This window comes from Anser anser, assembly GCF_964211835.1.
Source record: "Anser anser genome assembly, chromosome: 6".
NCBI classification, from domain to species: domain Eukaryota; kingdom Metazoa; phylum Chordata; class Aves; order Anseriformes; family Anatidae; genus Anser; species Anser anser.
The window spans coordinates 27,863,107-27,883,766 of NC_139726.1; the positions used below are offsets into that span (position 1 = coordinate 27,863,107).

The window sequence follows — 20,660 nt, forward strand, 5'->3', positions numbered from 1 at the left end:
CCTATCAGATGCTGTAATCAGTACTAAATATGTTAGAGGAAGATGAAATCATTGATCTGTCTGTCAACAGGGAAGACATCTCCCTAATCCCCTCAGTAAGTAATGTGTCTATTCTGAAACCTTATAATCTCTTTATTTTGTGTAGTGTAACTGTGGACATTCTCATTATGGATACTTAATCCTCTCAAATATGATAAACTTCTGGCCTCAGTAATATTACTGTGGCATTAAGTTCATCATGTTCACTGTGTGTTCCTCAAAGAAGCATTTCCATTAAGGATTTTTATGTGTATCTCACATTCTCTATGTGACCTGTGCTATCGCACTGTGAGAATGGGGCTGTCCTGTTTATCCTTTCTCTCCATGGTTCTGCACGCTGTCTGTAGGTTCATCTACAGGTAGATAGTCGGGAAAGTTGATCTGAATTAAATGGATGCTTTAATTAAATGTTAATGGATTATTATCTACAATGTAAAAATGGATAAATTAAATCCATTTCATTACATCCTTGTAAGGATATAAAAATTCAGAATGAAAATGGCTTTAATACAATTTAGCTCACGTTGCTTCCAAAGTAAATGGACATAAACCGAAGAAAAAACACTTATATTTTGAATAACAGTATTTACAGCAGTTCAATATAGTTCAACTCATTATTTAAAATTCCCGTATTTTGTCTTTTCAAGCACTTTTTCCTGAGTGTTCGCATATAAACAAATCTTCAGACTGTCATCTTTTTAAATCTCCTATCTCACTCAACATTCCCATCCTTGACATCCAGTCATTTTTGCTGTTACATTGATCATTTTTATTTTACCGTATCTTTTCAAGGTAGTGCAACAAGGATGAAATAATTTCCATAATTAAGAGTGTTTCTACAGTAAACAACATCACTGCATTAATCTTTGCACACTTGTATATATTGCTATTTAACATAAAATCCAGGCAAGATATTAATTATTCTGTGTGGATTAAGCACCTGAATTTCAAGCTTGTCACAATAGCCACTTCAAGTCTGTTACTTGTAAAGCTCCAATTAATCTAGAATCAAGTTAAGTAGCAAGAATATTTTTCCTACAAAATGCAAGATTCTTGTCTGAGTCAGCTTCTGTACAAACCAATGTTTACCAGCATAAAAGCTGTTAGTCTCACCAAAAGCAGCTCCACAGTCACAGAAAATTAATAGATACTTTTGAACTCCAACTTGCATGACCTGTGTCCACATGTCCACAGTGGACATTAGTAATAGCAGCAGAGAACAAGTTCACACCTCCACTAAGTTCATGGTGATGCTACCCTTGACTTTGACTGTATCATCAGGGACTATACAGCACATAAGTAAGAGGAATTGTTTTTTCCAGTGTACAATGTATGCTTAAAACAGTAATTTCAAGAGTGAATACTTGCTTCCTAACAAGTAGAGGTCGTATTTCTTAAAGCTTTAGTTGATTGGAATAGCTCTGGATAAACTGGCTAACAGAGAAGCAACACCATTTTAATGGAAGGCTCAGTGTTGATGCAGGACAGATTACTCATGTGAGCACTATTAGGAAAAGTACCTTCTCACTAAGAGTTTAGCAAGTTTCCACAACTAACGACATTTTGTCTAATTTTCCCCCCTTTGCTTTGAACCCCAGTGAAGGTCTTCTCCAACAGAGCCCTCTCCAAATTGATCCAAGTGACAACCATCCCTAGATCATCAGATACCTCAAATATGTGTTCAGCCACACCCATAAGGTCTAGGCATGGAGATCTGTTGAGCTTGGAAAGAGGTTTAAACTGGATTTCCTTTTAAAATAGTATGGTACGCTGCTTCATCTTGTGGCAAACAGGCATTTCAACATTTCTTTTTTCACCTGAGAAGAGACATTTATAGAACATTTCTAAAATCCAGTTGCTTGGTAGAAAATGATTCCTTGTTTTCCAGGATCTTTAAAGAGCACTTGGCTTGGAAACCAATCAGAATTGAGCTTTGACTAACCAGGGTAAAGGTTGCTTATATCTGCAGATTACCCCTCTCTGCTTTTCTAATTCACTCACCATGCCTTATCTTTCCATTAATCTTTAATAAACCTTTTAGTTAATTCCCCAAACACACACAATATACATGACAGCAGGATACAGTGCAAAAGCAGCCCATGGATACGAAGAAATAGGCAGTAGAGGAATCAAAAGGAGGGGAAACTTTCAGGATTAAAAAAAAACACCCAAACTGCAGGTCAGTGGAAAATGATGAGCAATCAGGAGAAAGCAGTGGTACCCAGCGAACTGGGGAGATGGCCGTGCCTTTTAAGGGAGCTAGTGTTTCTCTAGCTGTCGGATACATTTTCTTACCAGGGCCCTCCCGCCACTTCCAATCTGGTTACACTTTGACAAAAACAGGCAATCCAATCTCAAACTTGGAGCCTCTGAAATGTGGAAAACCCTCCCTAGGCTGACAACAAGGATATGGCTAGATTAAAAGGTAAATCCAATTTAACCAACCCCAGCAGAAATGGTAATCGAATTATACTGCCTCTAAATATGATAAATTTGGGGCTGGGGCCCTCAGGGGAAGAGAAGGTGTCTTGCAAACACACAAACACAAAGAAACATGCTAAATGGAACTGCTAAATCAATGGATGAATTGTGACTTCTACCCTCCCTTCTTCCCTCCCACAGAGTGCTTGATAAGCTGCTGATTGCTTCTGAAACATCTACTACCAATGTTAGGAACTGATTATGCAGCTTACAAAGCACTAGGGGCTAAGAGACAGGCCCACCAGGGAGACTGCAGCTCCTGAGTTAAGTAGCTTGCTATTTCATGGCTTGATTATTAGAGATGAGATAGCAGAACATGCTGAAAAGATGTGGAAACTGTTTTAGACCTCAGATATCTGGCCTTTTTATTCTATATATGGAATCATTTCCATTCTGTCACTTCACTAGCCAACAAAAGCCATTTTTTTTCCTGTGGTTCTGTAGCTTCCAGCTCTGAGGGAAATCTGAACTACCTCACCTTAAGGTGTCAACTGAACATCCTGAACTGACTATGCTGCCTGCTACACCCTGCAGAAAAGGCATGGTTGGACAAGGAAAACATCAGTGGAAGAAGCTTAAAATAGTGTTTTACTTATCATAGATAATGGCATGAGAGCATGAACACAGATGGTGCCTAGGTCAGCTAGCACATCTTACCTCCTTGCTTCCTTCGTTGTGCATCTAAGTACTACAGCACGTTCGCCCTGAATTCCCTTTCCTTTCTTTTCATCTCTTTTTGCCAAATTCTTCTTGTTTAATCTTGTATGCGATAAAACTCTGCTGTTCAGGCAGACACATTGCAAGTTGTTCACTTAGCTCAATCAACACCAACACAAAGAGACGTTTTTGCTCGCACACTCTCTCTTCCATGGCCATGTCTGTCACACCAACATTGTGTGGTATAACTTTGTGTAGCATGCTTGTAGAGGTTTTTAATTTTTTTGTTTTTGTATTGTGCTGATGCCTAACAGACTTAGTAAATAAGCATGTTGCACCAGGGACTGTACAAACCCAAATTCCTGAAGAACAACTCTTTCAAGCAAAAAAGTAAATACTACTTGTCACTACTTGTCTAAGGTCGAGCCTTAGACAAGCCTTCACTGCTCAGATAAACATTTCTCCCAGCAAAGTTCTCTTTGCAGCCTACAGTTTTCTTTCACAAGCTCTTTCCAGCCCCATTTCAACATTGCAGCTCTAGGTTTTTACTCTTTCAACACTAAGTGATGGCCCCATTAACCCATTTTTATACCAAACCATAAACCAGAGGTGGCTTGGAAGTAAGGCTACTTGCGTTTTGGTTAGCTAGAAGGAGGAATGTACAGTTAGCATTGAAGATCTTTAGTAAGAGAAAAGTAGAATTAGTTGAAGAAACTTACCTGCTGGAGGTCTGCCAGAGAATAAAGATGGATTTGCTGGAGAAGATACTCTCTGGGAAAGATCCTGAAAAAGAGAAGAATGGATGCATTGACATGCTTCCAAAGGATGGCTTTTTGAATTGGAAAGTCAAAAGGTTTCCTCTCTTCCCAAAAGGCTGCAGAACAATATTAGAGAAGGAGCTTGTCAGAAACTGGAATTACATTCCTCTGTAAGCATCAGCAACTTTTCAACATTCCTGAAGGACACAACTCCACAAGTTCCACAATGAAAATTTATGCCATGCAGGGGCAACTGTAGGTAAGCACGTACCACAAGATTTCCAGTTGTCAAAAGGTCATCCAGAGCACAGAAGGTGTTTCTTTTAAAGAATTAACCCAGTAATTACAAGTAATTCAGGGTACACATTATAAATATTTCTGATGGGTTTTAGCCAAAGATTCCTGGCCTCTTAGAAAGCTGTAACTCAACTTCAAGTGCAATTTCTGTTTTGTGTTTTGTTTTTTTTTTAAAACTGAAATAAACATATTAGGAAACATGTAAGTGCAGATAATTTTAGTCCAACATCAAGTTTACCAATATCAATGCCATTTTGCATACAGAAAATCTGTATTGGTATTGACTTCACAATGACTTATGTGACAAAAAACACAGTTTCAGGCAACACCAATATCTTCTGACGGACCTGTGCTGTAAAGCTAAATTATGGAAACTGGAATAGAGAAGAGATGCCCTTAGGGTGACTTGCAGTACAATTAACAACAGGGTTAAAGTAAAGTTACAGAGAAAAATGGACTTTGTAAAGTTAAATGGATATTAGCAAGAAAAGCTTATGAAAACCTATGCATCTGCCATAAAAATACTGGGAAGAGAGAAAGTGCATCTAACTAAAATGTCTATCTTTGTGTAAACACACAGAAACACAACCAGCCAAACAGGTTTTTTTTGTGGTGGTTTTTTTTTTGTTGTTGTTGTGTTTTTTTTTTTTCCATCTGCATAGAACAAACTTAACACCATGCTCTGGTATCCTACAGAGAAGAGAATCACATCAGTCCTGGGGAAAAAACAAACAAACAAACACAACCAAGTATGTGTAAAGATGATGAGCAACTATTTTACAATACATGTTGCTTAGAGAAGAAACTGTGAACTCAGTTTCTATGTTACCATCATGCAGTTTCAAGGTAAAGCAGAAACAAAATTCATGATCTTACTAAACACATGAACAAAGCTTTGACAAAGATCAGTTTGTAATGGTAGAACTGAATGAAAAGACAGACTACTGGACAGGTACAAAAACACCTCACGATACTGAAAGGTTGATATGAACTGACATGATGATAATATAAGATTAATGAGAAACTACAGAGGAACTCAAAAATTTTAGAAGCTGGGACAACATTAGTTAGCTAAACCACCAATCAGCAGGGCCAATAATATCAACTGCAATCATTAACAAATCACTGAATCTAAGAAATAATGGAAGCAATCTGGTTCGTTCTGCTCTTAGCAGTTTTCTTAACTACTTTAAGCTGATGCTTTCAAAGTTGTCTCGGAGGGACTTTTCGCTGCTGTTAAAGTGAGTGGCGTGAAGCCCCATCCTCCTTTTTGTACTTTTGAAAAAAAACTAAGCTTTATCAGGCTGGGAGAGGAAGAGTCCTGCAAGCAAGGCACTGACAACTGGGTACTGCCAATTTCATGGCAATCTTCTGGAGCAACACTATGCCCTTGCTCCTTCTGACTCACCAAGCACATCTGCCCTACCCACCCAATTCTCAGCTGCAGTCTCACTGGGATACTGGATTTTCCCCCTTCAGTTCTGTACGCTATGCCATTGCTCCATTAAAGATGATTGCGTTGCATTGGCTCTGCTGCATCACGCCTTCATAATGCATTTGGCACAATGTCAAAGACGGCTAGAAAACAGTCAAAATCCAGGTATCAGACAACATGTGACATTGAGCTTCCTCATTTGCACATAGAAAATTATTAAAATTGATTGCTAAGGAGTCAACTCTGAACAGCATTTTGAAGCTATTAGCATTTTTCAGCTCTGATAGAATTTCTCTCATTAAAATTTCCCCATCATTCTCCCCTGATCACACAGGCAGGCACTAAACAGCATGGTAGCTTTGCCAGGAACTCTATTATTTGCTGACGCCCTTACAGCACTATTAAGGAAAATAATTAGCTAATGAAAGATTTCCTTTTTCAGGCTACAGAAAGTCTGTAGCCTGAATAGCCTATAAGGCAGAAACTGTAAATGACTAATATCAATGACTAATATCACGTTCCCTTGCCTTCAAGGACTGCATTTTATTTCCTGCAAGTTCTAACTCCTAAAAAGTGTGCCGATGAAGAGCAAACCCACCTTTGTCAGGGAGGTCTCAGCCAGCACAGGCCCTGGTGAGTCTTGCTCTCCCTGTATCCACCCCTCTGGCCCTGAAACATGTTAGCTTGCAGTAGCAGTTCTGCAGACCCAGCATCCAATATTCCTCCTCCCTTCTAAATCTATTTCCAGGAAAAGAAGTCGACACCGCCTTCCCAGTCTTATGTAAGGCACAGGTACACGCATGGACGGATGGCACTCCAGTGAGAGGAGCACCTATTTGCATTGCTATGGAAACTGAGGCATGAAAAGACCCTCAGTAAGTAAGGCTGATGGGGCTTCAGATTTGCAGTCCTTTTATTGACTCAAAAATTACAATTCTTTGGTTGTGGTGGGCCACAGAAAAACAGCTGAGCAGCTAGAACTTGCATCAATACCAGCGTTTGCAAAATTTGTTATGAAGCAACTGGACTAGTCCCTGTGCAGAACTCGCGAAGCCACCTTCCCAAAATGGATCTGCTTATCACCAGTGTTATCAGCCTCTAGTGGGTGGGGAACAAGAGCACAAAAGGCACCAGCATATCAGGCTCAAATGCATATATATTAAAAAAAAAAAAAAAAAAAAGCACACTATAAACCAGAAGTAAATCAGTTGGGGCAGGAAATCCATGCAGACTAAGCAGTCCAGTGAACAAGAAAATGAACACCACCTGGTTTCTACTGCCTTGCCTGTCCATACAGGTTTTCTGAAACTACTGCAGTGATGGTGTATATAAAATATTTTTCAGTAGGGGCACACAGGAATAATTCAATGTCTCTTGCTTCTTGACTCAAGACACCTTTTCTTATGCAGCTGGTAGGAACTTGAAGTCTTTGCCATCTCCACCCTCTGCCAATAGCGATTGAAACTGGCCATAGGAAACCAAAGACAGAGCACAGCAGGTGAGACAGGGTTCTCACAACCACTGTGCTACTGCATTAGCATCTGGACAAAGTACTACATGGCAATCATATCAACTTAAAAACACTTTTTTATCTAAAAAAATTAACATAGACTGCGAGCAGGCTGGGATAACTACACTTATAAACAATTCACTAGAAAATATATCTTTACTTTTTGCATGAGAAGGAGCTTTGAACATGCTAGCATTAATTTAAGGCCTTTATCCAAAAAGACTAAAACATGTGCTTGCATTTGGTGCTCTGAGTTTTCCCCTTGATATAAAGGCCCTTTACAAACACCAAATGGGAAACCTCTGATAAGTCATTTAAAAGCAAAATAAAAGATGTCAGTTTTGTAAATCTTTTGATTGATGCTCTATAAGGAACTGGATTTTTTTTTAAGTTGGTCAATTAGAAGCATTCAATAAGCAGTGTCCTTTCAGTCAAATTTTAAAGCACAGAAAAAAACTGGAGTGAGTTAGGCAGAGGTCAAATGCAAGATGTTAGGACTCATCACAATAAAAACTCAAACTTGTGATGCTTCAGAATGTGACCTGTGACCCCTGAGAGGCAAATGGTATCGAGCACACGTCCCACTAAAAGCACCTCCTAAGCTTTCACGAGGTCTGGAAACTCCCAGCCCAGTTTCATCATTGATGCAAAACAGAACAGTTGTGAGTCACACGACTGCTGTGCTGTAAACGCTGGCTACCAGTCAGATTTAAGTCTGCAGTGAACAAACTAAGTTCAATGCTAACCAGCCCTTTAGCTTTGCCAACTCCCATAAACAATGAAATCCAAAGTCCTAATGGTTAAAGGTCTCTAAATTGCTTTACTGGAGTGTGCTAGAAACGAGAGCAATCTATGCAAGCAGGAAAGAAACCCACCATCTGAGACTCTGGGTCCAACTAAACAGAGAATTGAACATTCTCAGTTTGTGATTATTATTTCTTGTTTGATATACATTGTAGTCTAAAGCACAACCTTCAGGCAAGATAGAGCCAGAAATTTCATCCGTTCCCTTTCAGAGGATCTTATCAGGTAAGTATTTGCACAAACAAAGGTTATCTTTTAGTGTCCTCCTGCAAACAGAATCACTGATAAGACTTTGCTTTTTGCATTTGGACAAAGTGTGTAGTCATGGTGCTTTGTTAGCACTAAGTAATTGCTCTGCATTTAAAGCCTGTTTATCATCAGCTTGGGTAATTTTTCTCCAATGGGTTAAATACCCTGACAGCTCTGCTAAGGCTACAACCAATTAATCTGCCCGAGCCTGACACTATAACCAAAGTACAAACGCGATAAGCAAAGCGAACTCTTCTTTTTGCACCACAATCAAAAGAAAATCCAGTTAGCTGGCAGGTGGGCACAATCAAGTCTCTTGTACCACAAAGCCTGTTGAAAACGGTGACGGGGGCGGGGAGGGAAGGGGAAGCTGGCACCACGATTTCCATGTGCCAGCCAGGAGTGTCTTGTTTGACCAGGTTGAGAATTGTATGACTGAGCTCTGACTCACGGGAGATGCAGATGCACCGGTCTAGCACACAGCCACAGTCAGATGTCCTCTCCACCCCTTTGCAGGAAGCTGCTACACCCACAGCTGGCACAGCACCACAGATACCAAGTCCATTTCCTCAGCCAGCACAGTTCATACCCTGGCACTGCAACTTACACCACGAACAACTTACTTTTAAGCTACTGCACCAGCTGACAGGCAAACACATGCTGCTTTCCACTGTTCCCGCTAGACTGAACACATTTTTTTACCCCTGAACGAGAGGGAACAGAACCTCTCAAATCCCTGCAGCGTGCACTGCCAACAGCTGTGGTTGTGTGTGTAGCACACAGGAGGAGCAGCACACGCTCTGATCTCGTTGACAGCATCTCAATTTTTTTGGAGTTACTATTTGATTTTTAAGAAGTAGAGAGGGCTGTAAGCAACTTGCCAGTAATGCCGAATATATGTGGCAGGGTAACAACATCTCTTGCTAGGTTTTCTCTTGCAATTCACTTGACATTAATTTCAGTTAGAGAACAGCAACACAGATGAGGGGAAAAAGGTAGAATTCTTTTCCAGTGTTTCTAATTCATATAGTTTGATTCAAGCTTTTGATATACCACATTTCCTTGGAAAACCCAGCTACTGAAAGGTGGGAGAGGAGAATTTCAACATTCCAGTCAAATCAAAAACTTACTCAGGGAAGTGGAGTCCTGGGAAACCTGGTGATTCAGAAGTCAAAAGGTAATAATACATTAATAAAATAAAAATAGTAATGCATTTTGAAAGGCACCGCTTATTTAATTCTTGAAGTGTTTACATCAGATGAATGATTTTTCCCCCTAATTATAGGCATTTGGTAAAAAAGCATTTGTGAACCATTTCAATTTTGTGAGGTATGAACACTCTTCTAGTTATGTTCTGGGAGCAGCCGTTCCCTGAATAACTTCAGCCCACACTAAGTGCTAGATTTATTGTCAAGCATGTCCAGGTAAAGTAGTGTTTCATGCCATTACGAAATGCCCAGTGAGCATCCCTAAAACAGTTACTCTCATCATTCATCAGAAATCCTGAACCAGGATATAAACTTCAAACTAAAATGCAGTGCACAAAGTCTCTCTCTATTCTGAAATTACTTCTGTAAGTTTGTGGTAACATTGTGAAAGGCAAGAATTACTACAAATCAAACTCAGGAATCAAGTACCACTGACACTAAAAGCAGGATGCATAAAATTAGTTAGAGGCACACAGTTTCATCTTGAAATCAAAATAGCTTAGATCCCTCCTCAATTAACTTGAAATGAAATGAAGATGAAGAAAATGTTCTCTGTTCTTGTCAGGTATATTTCTGAATCCTTGCAGTTTGCTGCTGCAAGTTCTGATATAAAAACACAGGAATGAAAATGGTAATATTTAATAGTAGCATCCATAGGTAATATTTTATGTGACATCCACAATTAACAGGAACTTTTTAAATCAGTGTACTATTTTTAAAAGTAATCCAGCCTCAAAAAAAGAATGAAAACTACCATTTTGACAGGTGTCTAATATTACTGATCTATTTGACAAGGAGGTGCAGATGTGCCCCTAGACCAGAAAATGCTAACACGAACCTGAAGACCCACTGGAAAACCTATCACATATGCCCTGGCATGCTCCTCAGCTGCATGCCTACCATGGTAGCACACTGACTTGTGTGCTTTAATCTACCCTTGGCTTAAACACACAGTAGAGTACTGCCTCCGCCCATGGCTGCTCTGTCACACCTCGTTGCTCCAGCTGTTACCTCTAGCTGAAATGAAAGCTCAAAGAGGGCTCCATTCTGAGCCCTCTATAGTTTTAGCTAAGTGCTTTTTATGATGTTAACTTGGAAGGAGCCTGAAAATGCAGTCACTTCTTCAAAAACACAAGAATTAAAGCAAAGAGGTGGTGTGTTTGTAAGAGCTCCACAAACAGGACATGCTTGATGTTAGCTAGTACAATGACCACACAGATGCAGTATCAATATAAAACAAGTGGCACATGCATACTTTTCTGCATTTGTTTTCTCAACTTTCTTCACTTCTAGATGTTGTTTGGTCTTAAGACCGGATCTTCTCAGGATATCCAGATATCCTCTTTAAATGCAATTCTTTCCCTCCTTTCCAATTACCTGTGCAAAACATTTTCTTTTCTTGTTGGTGGTGGTGGTCTCTCTTAACTCAAGAGCCCTGTGCTATTAAATCACATCATTCTTTTCCTCTCCTGCTCGAACTTTCTTTGTACAGTCTACTGCTTTCACAAGCTGTGTCTTTGTTCTCTTGCTTTGGGATTTTCCACTCTTCAAATGGCCTACCCATTGCAGAGAAAATGTACAAAAACACTCCTTTGACAGTCTGAATATGACTTAATGACCTTCTGTTGTCCTTGGCCTGAAAGATGACCTGCCATAGCCCCAGTTTCATGTATGTGAGGTATTTGGTGGTATAGTGATTGCATAAGATCAATCGGGAATCCTGTGATGTGTTTAGACAGGTTCCCCAATTGCCACACAAATATTTTGAAAGTAATCTACCCCTGTGTCAGAAGTGATATGTCTAAGGCCACACTGTAGGAAGTGACAGGACTCTATTGTTCAGCATGACTGAATTTGGGCTTGTTCTGCTTCGTTCTGACAGACCAGCAGGCTCAGCCAGGACCACACGTCTGCAGCACTAAAAGCGTACCTTTAACTTCCTCCTGCAACAGAAAGCTCTGATTTGGTCTTTTTTTAACACACTTAAGAAATACATCCAGCACTGGAGTTCTGCTAGGCAGGACCAATACATTGCTGTTCTGGAGATGACAGGAGACAACAAGTAACGTCTATGGGAAGTTTTTCCATATAGTTTCTCATCACCGTACAGAATGTCTGCTTACAGAGAAAGGGCACTGGGATGAGCACTTATGTACAGGGGAATCTGTTGCAGAGAATCTTACCTCATGCCACTGCTATCTGTCTGTAATATCTGGGCTAGCAACACTTAGACTGCAAGTTTAGGCTGTAACTGAGAGAGCAGAGAGCCCAGACAGAGCTCCAAGGTTAACCTAAGTTACCTTACACTACAGTAGACATGGAAATACCTTGAAGATTTCCCATAAAACCACTCTGGCAATACTTTGACCTGAAAAGCCTTCAACCATGGCAAGAACAGATGAAGACAGACTACGGCATAGGAACACATTGTTAGTGTGTATCATGCCTAGAGGCTAAAGGGAGAGAGCAAAACCAGAGTAAGACTTGCACCATTCTTCACGGCTTCATGGAATAACTTAATCAATCATTTAGTGGACGTGGTGATTCTTGCTCCCTTCCTAGCTATCAATTTTAACAACTCAATCTTGTTTCCTTGTGCCATTCAGTCATTATTCTTCAATCAGCAGGCTGAGGTGGGATTTGCACAGCTCCACTTGTATTAATTCTATGTTGGCTCTAGGTTTTGGTCTCGTATGCTTCAGTCTGAACAGCATCCACATAAGCAAGGCAACCAAAACAAGAGAGAACTTGTCGAGTAAAGACATTTGAGGCAAGTTATGTCTGTTGCAACGTTGAAGTGACAGCCACAGCAAACTAGGCATAACAACATCCCTTGTAAAACAGGGTGCTCACCAACAGGCTCAGAGTCTTAACTGGCTAATCTCTGCAAAATGCTGCCGATATGCACCGGTGGAGGGCCTTATTTCTCCTCTCAGCCAAGTCTGGTTTCCTTTATTTTTTGTAAATATAAAGAGTTTAGAATCCAGTGGAGCAGTAGGTGAAAACTAATCATTATAACTGATGAAGACCACTGTTACTGTAAGCCTTCCAGCTACTTTTAGGATTTCTTCCACTTCTTTTCCTTTCTTCCTTTTTTCTTCCTTTCTTTCTAGTCACTTGCTTCTTTGAAGTTCATGCTATGGTTCAGCCCCAAGTTCCCTGCTAGATGCCAAGTTTCATGAAGTTCCCAAAGTACCTATCTATGCACACCAGGCATTATAAATAACATTTCCACATTTAAACCAACTGGATCCTGAGCTAACCTGGTTTATAGCCATCTGGAATTCTTCAGAAAAAGGGACTTGTAAGCACTGTAAACAGTTTTGTCTTCCCAGAGGACACCAAGAGTTTCCAACTTCATTGCCATCTTCGTTTTGTGATCTGGGTTCAAGAGCAAGGTATAGATTTAAAGATGATGATAATGCAAATAGTATTAATAAAAGAAACCTCAGAGTGATCTGCTTTTCCCTAATAAGGCAGGCTCTATCAGTGTCCCAAAGGCAGCAAGGTGCCAATACAATTAATCAGTCTGTTTTTAGTTCTCCCTAGACAGCAATATTAACAGTTTGTTTCAGTCTGTTTATATGGGTCTGACAGGTCTTCAAGATGCTGTGTTCACTTGCTTGTGATTAATAGTCATTCACATACTAAGGTGAAGACCAAGCAGAAAAAGAATGTTTTTAGAGCTGGACAGATAACTGCATTCTCTCCCCCCGCCTTTCATTTCTAACTCGGAAACAGTACTAAATTTAGGAATGCTGTCTCACCATATTGTTTATAAACTCCTCCTTCTCTTGCAACTTGCCCATGTGAGAACCAAAGGGAATTTTAGGTCCTTTATTTTCTTCATTTACTTGTCAGTAGCTCTCTGCAAGGCCATTACATTTATAGTGAGGGTCTGCATGCTGTGATACTACACATATAAAGCGAAGCCATTGGGACCAGTCTAGAGCAAGGAATAATCGCTTCCTAGAAAAGGGCTTTTCTTCCCTTCCATCTCTGCAAACCTCTTTCAGGAGATCCGAGGAATCAACTGAGCACCAAAACTCACTCCAACAGAATTTACAGTCTGAGAAGGAGCTGGACTCTAAGGTGCGTTTTGTGCTTTTAAAACATTCCTTCATTGCCTTTTACAGCACTTTTAGCAAGTCCAACCAACGTGGAGATGCTTTCCTTGTACAAAATCAATGCCTCAACATTCTCACCCTTCTTGCGCTGGGGTCCTTCTCTCTACCACAGAGAGTTTTAATTTGAGACAGTGCAAAGGAACCCTTAGATAAGAAAAGGAAGAATCATCTTGCTTCATCTCCCCTCCTGACATTTTGGGTGTTTGTTTCTGATACAGAAAGCAAGCCTCCAGTAGCACCCAGCCAATACATCAGTAAATACAACCACCAGCTACAGCCACCGAACAGGAGGAGGAGGAGGACTTGATGAACCTTGTTGGTCCCTTCCAACTTAGGATATTCTATGATTTTCACGCACAGGGCGGTGAGGCACTGGAACAGGTTGCCCAGAGAGGTTGTGGATGCCCCATCCCTGGAGGTGTTCAAGACCAGGTTAGATGATCCCCTAGCGTGTGGCATCCCTGCCCATGGCAGGGTGGTTGGAACTAGATGATCTTTAAAGTCCCTTCCAACCCAAACCACTGATTCTATGATATTTGCACACACTGATACTACTTCTCCCTTTTTTCCTAAGCAGAGGTGGTGTTAAATGCTTACCATAATATTTTAATGATTTTTCTCTCTCTCTCTCCACCGAGTCCACCACTTCAAGAAAAAAATCACACACAGATTTCTGTGTTAATTTTTGTCTGTTCTCCCTTCTGTCCATTTCCTGAGCATTTGTCATCTCTCCTTTTTGGAGGAAAATTTCTGGGCTCCTTCTTTGTCTTGGTTTCTTTATTAACTCTTCATTTCTTTATATCCTTTCCTATCATCTCCTTCCCTCAGCTCTAGCTCTTCAAGTCTCCTCCTTCTCCTGGCTTTCTGTCATCCCTTTGTCTCTAGTTCATTGATTTCTCTGTTTAGACCTCCTTTGATCTTTTTTCTTTCATTCTCATACCCAAGTCCCTTCAGTCTCTTCTGCCTCCTCCTGTCTATTTTAATCAGGGCATTCTTTTCTTCAGCATTAATCAGAAGGCATAATTCCCTTTCTGCCACTTTTCCTGAAGAGCAGCATTCACAAGTCTTGTTCCCCTTTTAGTTTTATTGCAGTCAAAGATGATGGCATAGGAAAAATTATTATAGCTGAAGAGCAAGACAGCTCTGCATGATAATACTATCTTCTTCACTAACAGAAAAAGCATCCTAATTTTTAAAATGCTGCAAGCTGCCCTATCAAGTAATAGGAACTGAGCAGTAAGACACACAAACACATACTGACGACCCAGCGGGTCTGCTACAAGAACTCAGTAGTGCTCTCTCCAGAAACCTGCTGCTACATCCTTCTCTTTGTTGTTTTTGAGGTAGTTACTCGAAGCAATGACACAGGTTATCTGCTGAATAGCAGACTTTACCTCACTCCTCACCTGGGATAATAGTTCAGTCTCCTGTTCCTCTCAGAGAATTCAGGTCCCCCAACCCTAAAACATCATGCTCAAAACACAGTCACTGATGCCACCTGCTTTCTTGTCCTTTGACAGCTCATAATTTCAAAACACAGGCTTTCCTATTTGTGGATTTGTCTTACAAAAGCTTACAGATGCATTAACGACTGAGTCAGATGCTTGCACATGGAACCACTCACCTCACAGCATTGCATAGGCAGAGCTATCTCCCCAACTCTTCAGGAGAACCATGCAAAAGTGACTTGGCTTTTTTAAGGTCACAGTCATGGCATGATGGTCTTAAGAAGACTGTTCATTTTTATCTTGTTAGAGAAATGCTGCAGCAGCTGAACAGACTTCCAAAATGAAGTTCACTTTTTATGAAACTCCTGCTTCCACTGAGGAAAACTCAGAACTCAATAGGAAACACCTTCTGCTGTGTTGTGACCATGTTATTTTCCAGTAAAAAAAACACTCAGCACAGCCATGTAATGGATGGAAAAGATGGTGGCTGGGCAAGAACATGACTGCTCTAGTATCACATAATTCACAAGTTAGGTCACTTGCTAGGGGACTACATCTCCCTCTACGTTTCTGTGACATAATATCACAGAGGAGAGCAAAAGTGCTCAAAAGCTGTTTGATTCCAGCCTCTCTCATGCTCTGACATACCACGAGCTAGTTCAAAGGTGCTGACAGGGGCTACTATACTGTGAGTACTTGAAAGCCAGATGCTGTGGCAAGGAGCACGAGGTATCATATCTGACTAAAAATACGCAGGCACAGTCAAGAAGCCTGAGCATCAGTAAAGGATACTCACCATAATGTGTGACCTCTGAGGTAACATTTGTCAAGAACAACTGTATAGACCCTATAAAATCTACTAGAACCATTTTTTTTGGCAGTAGATATTCCAGCTGCCCAGGGAAGTCCACTACAAGCCATACATGCACATCTTTCTAAATGGGTAATGTCTTAAGGACTAGATCATGAGAACAAAAAAAAAGTGACAAGACAAGGAAACTACATCCTTGTACTGCATGTTTTCTGTGGTTCTGCGGTTCTTACCTTCTACGCAAATCTTCAGCCACTGCTGCTCTGCAGCTGAACAAATAGGCTCGCAGAGATTTTAGCTGCTGTCTCAGGCGGACAATGGTTGCCAGAGGTTCAGCATGCTTATACAACATGGGATTTTCCTGCTGAATATCAATCAATGGCTCCTCATACACATATTCCAAGAACTCTTTGGCTTGCTTTGATACCTGAAAAACAAAACAACCAATTTAGATGGGCGTTCCTCCCAAATCTTTTTAAGCGGATCTTCCCTTCTGTGATTTGTCAGCCATTCTCTGCATTTGCAATCTTATTCCATTACCAACTGCAGATGAAAACAGAGCTGAGAGAGAGACAACTGTCCCTGCTCATAGCCAATTCAAACTTCATCAAGCCCATCAAAGTTGAGTGCGTGAGATAATTGCTTACTTACCCAAAGTACAGTGATATTTGCAGCCACATATTTTCACTGCAGGGTAACATAGCTTACTAGATTTTTATTTTTTTTATGTCTAAAAATTGTAATCATCAAGTTTCTTCCCTGTTAATATTTTTGTGTTTGTGTGCTGCTTTCTTTTTGGCAAGAAACAAGTGATTGAGTAAGTGCCAAGGCACAACACTGGAAAAGGAAACACGTACACTGCAAATTCAGTCATACTGTGCTGTCACAGGATACAGAATTCCAGTACAAATTTCTATACCCATTTGTTTCATGCTCAGCCAATATGGCTAAAATAATGTAAAAAGAAACTAATCGGAAGCACATCTATCAAGGTGTTTTTTTTTTTAATACAGATAAATACAGTTGGGTTTTACTGGTATTACTCATTTGCAATGTTTCATCTGCAATAAATTCTTCTTATGCCATTTTCATCATAGTGCTCTGTTCTATCTCTACCTGTAAAGAGCTACCGTAATCCTGATAAACGAGTGGGACTCTTATTCCCACTAGAAAAGATGGTCCTATTTGCTGAGGTGAGATGACGAAATTCCCACTCATTCCTAATTTCTGCATTTCATCACAGCTGGTGGGATTGCCTGAAATGAGCTGTAAATCACTTGAAACCGTGCTATGGAAATACTATGTGTTCCACAATTCAGTTAGTCCTCCTGGACCTTTAAACTAGTATTTATGCTGAGTTGAGGGAGGGATGAATTAGGTTAACTGTACTACTTTTTATGAAGTTAATGAAGAGAGAAAGGGCACATCATAGGCTCTTGAGATACAGGATGTCATTTCCTTTCTGGTGGTGTAAGGTAGGAAGTAGGCAAAAGAAATATGCATCCTTATAAATAGCACCACTTCCAGTAACAGCACGGGTTACTAACTATTCACAGGGGAAGCTAGCCCTAAATGTAACCTTTCCACAACACATAAATTAACATATAATAAATAATGCCAAGGACAGCCTTACCACCAATAACTACACAGATAATAAGCTGCATAATTTTAAATACATCAGATCATAACCCCAGAGATTCCCCAGGTCCTGAAGCTATATTAAACAGCTCACTCCTTTCTATAAAATGTTCCACTTGTTTCTTTTTCTTTTTCCAAAACAATGCATATACAAGGAATTGTGCAGTCTGAATGGACACACAGGTGACATGCTGTGTAAGGAGCAGCACAGGCAACTTGGATTTTATAGACCCAAACCCCATAAACTCCAAATATGTCACATTTTTGAACACTGGCAATGTTGAAGTTTTATTAGACATGCTAATTGAAGTGTACAAGAGACCACAGTCTAACAACTACTTTCAAACTGCTTTTATAATCGTTAAAACTATTTTGCTGCAATATCTCAGCCACCTCCTGTTAACCATGGCATCTACAGTAAATATTATTCATCTTTCACTGATGAGAAAATTAAGCTACCTATGCAGTGATTCCCTAGGAGGCCCATGAAAGCTTGGTACAGCGAGTACCACCTCCCACCAGGAAGAACAGGTGCTCAGCATAGCCTGGGTAGTCTTAGTGATGGGCTCTTCATGCACCTGCCCTGCTGCCTCAGGAGCCAGCGAGAGGGGATTACTGTCTCAGTGCTACATCCGTGCCTGTGCACACTGGTACCCTTGTACAGGGGAACTCTCCTGAGTCTGCATTGTACCAAAAAAAAAAAAAAAAGAAGCCAGAACTGCAGACACCTGAGTGACTCTGCAGTACATATGCACTACAATTTTTTTCCCTTCACAAGAGCTCTGCTTTATATTAGTGCAGAGGCTGGACAAAGAGCAGCTCCACTCCATCACTCAGTGTGTAGCCCCGTGTGCTTTTTATTGGGCAAACAGAAATCCCAGAGGACAAAGTATTACTGTTCAGCTCTGGTGCTGCGTGACCTGAGGGAAGAGTAGAGAAGCGAACCTTTCTCCTTGTCAACACAATGTACCTGCAGAGTTTGATTACAGGAAAAGCAGCTTTGCCCAGCATCACTGGCTGACAGGTAGGTGTTGGCTTCACTCTGCAGGCCTGACAGAGGCACATAGCTCACGTAAAACATTAACTCACGCTACCAAGACTAGCAAAGTTACAAGATGCTGAAATGCAACCTTATAATGGGACTGGTCAGGCAGTCATAACAATGCAGGTTGCTATCAGCCAGTAACACTAGTATTTGTATTAGCATCCTCACACTCCCTCAGTTTTATTAGTCAGACTGACGACACTACTAAAAATGCCAACACGAATGAGAAGATGCAAACTGCAAGAGGGTTTTAGCTTTAAATGTCAAACAAGGATGGATGCTAACATTTCCAGACCTTTCTCTTCTAGAGGCTGTGAATTTACAGCTCAGAACTCAATTTACCAGAGTCAGCTTCCCTTGAAGCTTTTGGCACAGGGAGTTCATTTCCTGCTATGTTTGTCTGGCATTTTGCACAGGCTGGAATCTACCTGAACCAAACTGCAGAACTTACTGGGTTTTGTGTGTAACCAGGGAAAACAGTTGGCATAAGTAAAAGGAAGAAGGGATGTTCAAAAGATTACCTCCTTTCTTTTTTCTTCACACAAACATGAAAAACACGAATAGGAAAACAGTAGGGAGACAGGAGAAAAAAAAAACTACTTGGGAATGAACAGCTGCTTTGGTTATGACAGAAGACCCACATTTAACCACCAAGTGCTTTCAAAGAGCTCTTATTGCAACCAAGGGGATTTTTGTTTTCTTATCCACATGCTTTCAGGTGTTAAGTGCATTGTTTTTCAACACAGTATGATAAGACAACTACAGATTTCTACTGCTTCTGTTTTTTCATGTCCTGTCTTGCCAAAAGCACACAAGAACCTCTCCATTTACAAAGCTTAATTGATGCAAGATACTACTCAGGTGTGCAGGACTTCACGAAACACAGCAGAGAAACATGCCCAATTACATTATATCACCATAAAAGTCCCTGTCCTAGAGTATGCTGTGGCGCTTGTTTTGCCTGAGACAGATATGACAGACCCCAGCAACCCCTGCAGAGGGGAAAGAAAAAGGCAGTGGGAAGACATGGGAAGAAGTGCAATTTTTCAAACTCTTCATTCACTTTTCTTCCATTTAGTGAACTGACAGGTACATTTTAGACTGTGCAAAATACACAAGTTTTTGAAGACTGAAGGTCTCTTTCAGCTCTGACCATCATACACTGTGTGTACCTAACACACTCAATTCCTGCAGGCCCTCTCTGGGGTATGCTACAAGGCTGTCTGGAGAGAGTCACCCACTGCAGCAGCTCCACTTTCAGACATCACTGCACCGCCTGAGAGCTGCAGGGCTGAGTGTTTAGGAGAAGCTCTGTTGCTTAGCTTCATTTTGGGACATTGCTGCATGGCTTTATGTAGACACATTGGTCAATTACAGGAGGTGAAATGCTGATAAATTAAGTGACCTTCCTTTGAAAATGAGCCTAAAGGAAATTAATACTACCAAGATCACCTCAAGGAAGTGGGACAAGATATCTGTCTTTGCCAAATCAGCACATTTAATCAATACACTGCTAAGGAATCAAGGCAGTTTCATTACCAATATTAAATGTGGCAGCCAGCACTAAATTGCTTTTTAGACCATACAGAAGAAACGAATATCAAACCTTATCTCTGAATGGCAAAAGGAGATGTGAATGTAAAAGTGCAGGTAATGTGTGGCCTACCTCAGAAAAGCACTGCTCAGTTGACATCGGCATAGGGCAAGGACAAAATAAAAGCACACACGCAGAATTGAACAGAAAAAGAAAAAATGATTAAAAAAAAAGATTTCATAAAAGTAACAAGAACTATTTGTTACTTTAGTCCTATACATGGATGGGATGGACTTGAGGAGATCCAACTGGTGATCTCAGCTCAGTTGCACCACTGCCGCTGTGGTACATGATGTCCCCTTGACCTTCCCTCCCTGTCTCAATTCCCACTTTAATAGGTGGGGATGCTGTACTGTTTTTCATACTAAGCAATGGTGTTCCTTACTTAAACCCACCTCTCTCAGTGCTTTGGCAGAGAGACTGGCACAGAATTTGGTGTGTTCCCATGCTACCTCACAACTGTTCTGCCTGTCAACAAAAAGTGAAAATTAATTTCTCACTGCAAGAGTTCCAGTAGGTTAGATTTTCAATGAAAGCTTAAGCTTAAAAGTCCCATTTC

At 40.6% G+C, this 20,660-nt stretch overlaps 1 protein-coding gene across 6 annotated transcripts in view; it reads right to left on the minus strand.

Annotated features, from left to right (window-relative positions):
• Positions 1-20,660, minus strand: part of PLEKHM3 (pleckstrin homology domain containing M3) — a 159,095-nt gene that overhangs the window by 90,941 nt on the left and 47,494 nt on the right. For all 6 annotated transcript variants that reach the window (XM_083842255.1, XM_083842253.1, XM_083842254.1 and 3 more), the window contains 2 exons: positions 16,058-16,251; positions 3,897-3,960 (listed from right to left, as the gene is read on the minus strand). In XM_083842255.1, the coding sequence (XP_083698381.1) occupies positions 3,897-3,960; positions 16,058-16,251 (258 nt within the window). The remainder of the gene's footprint in view (positions 1-3,896; positions 3,961-16,057; positions 16,252-20,660) is intronic.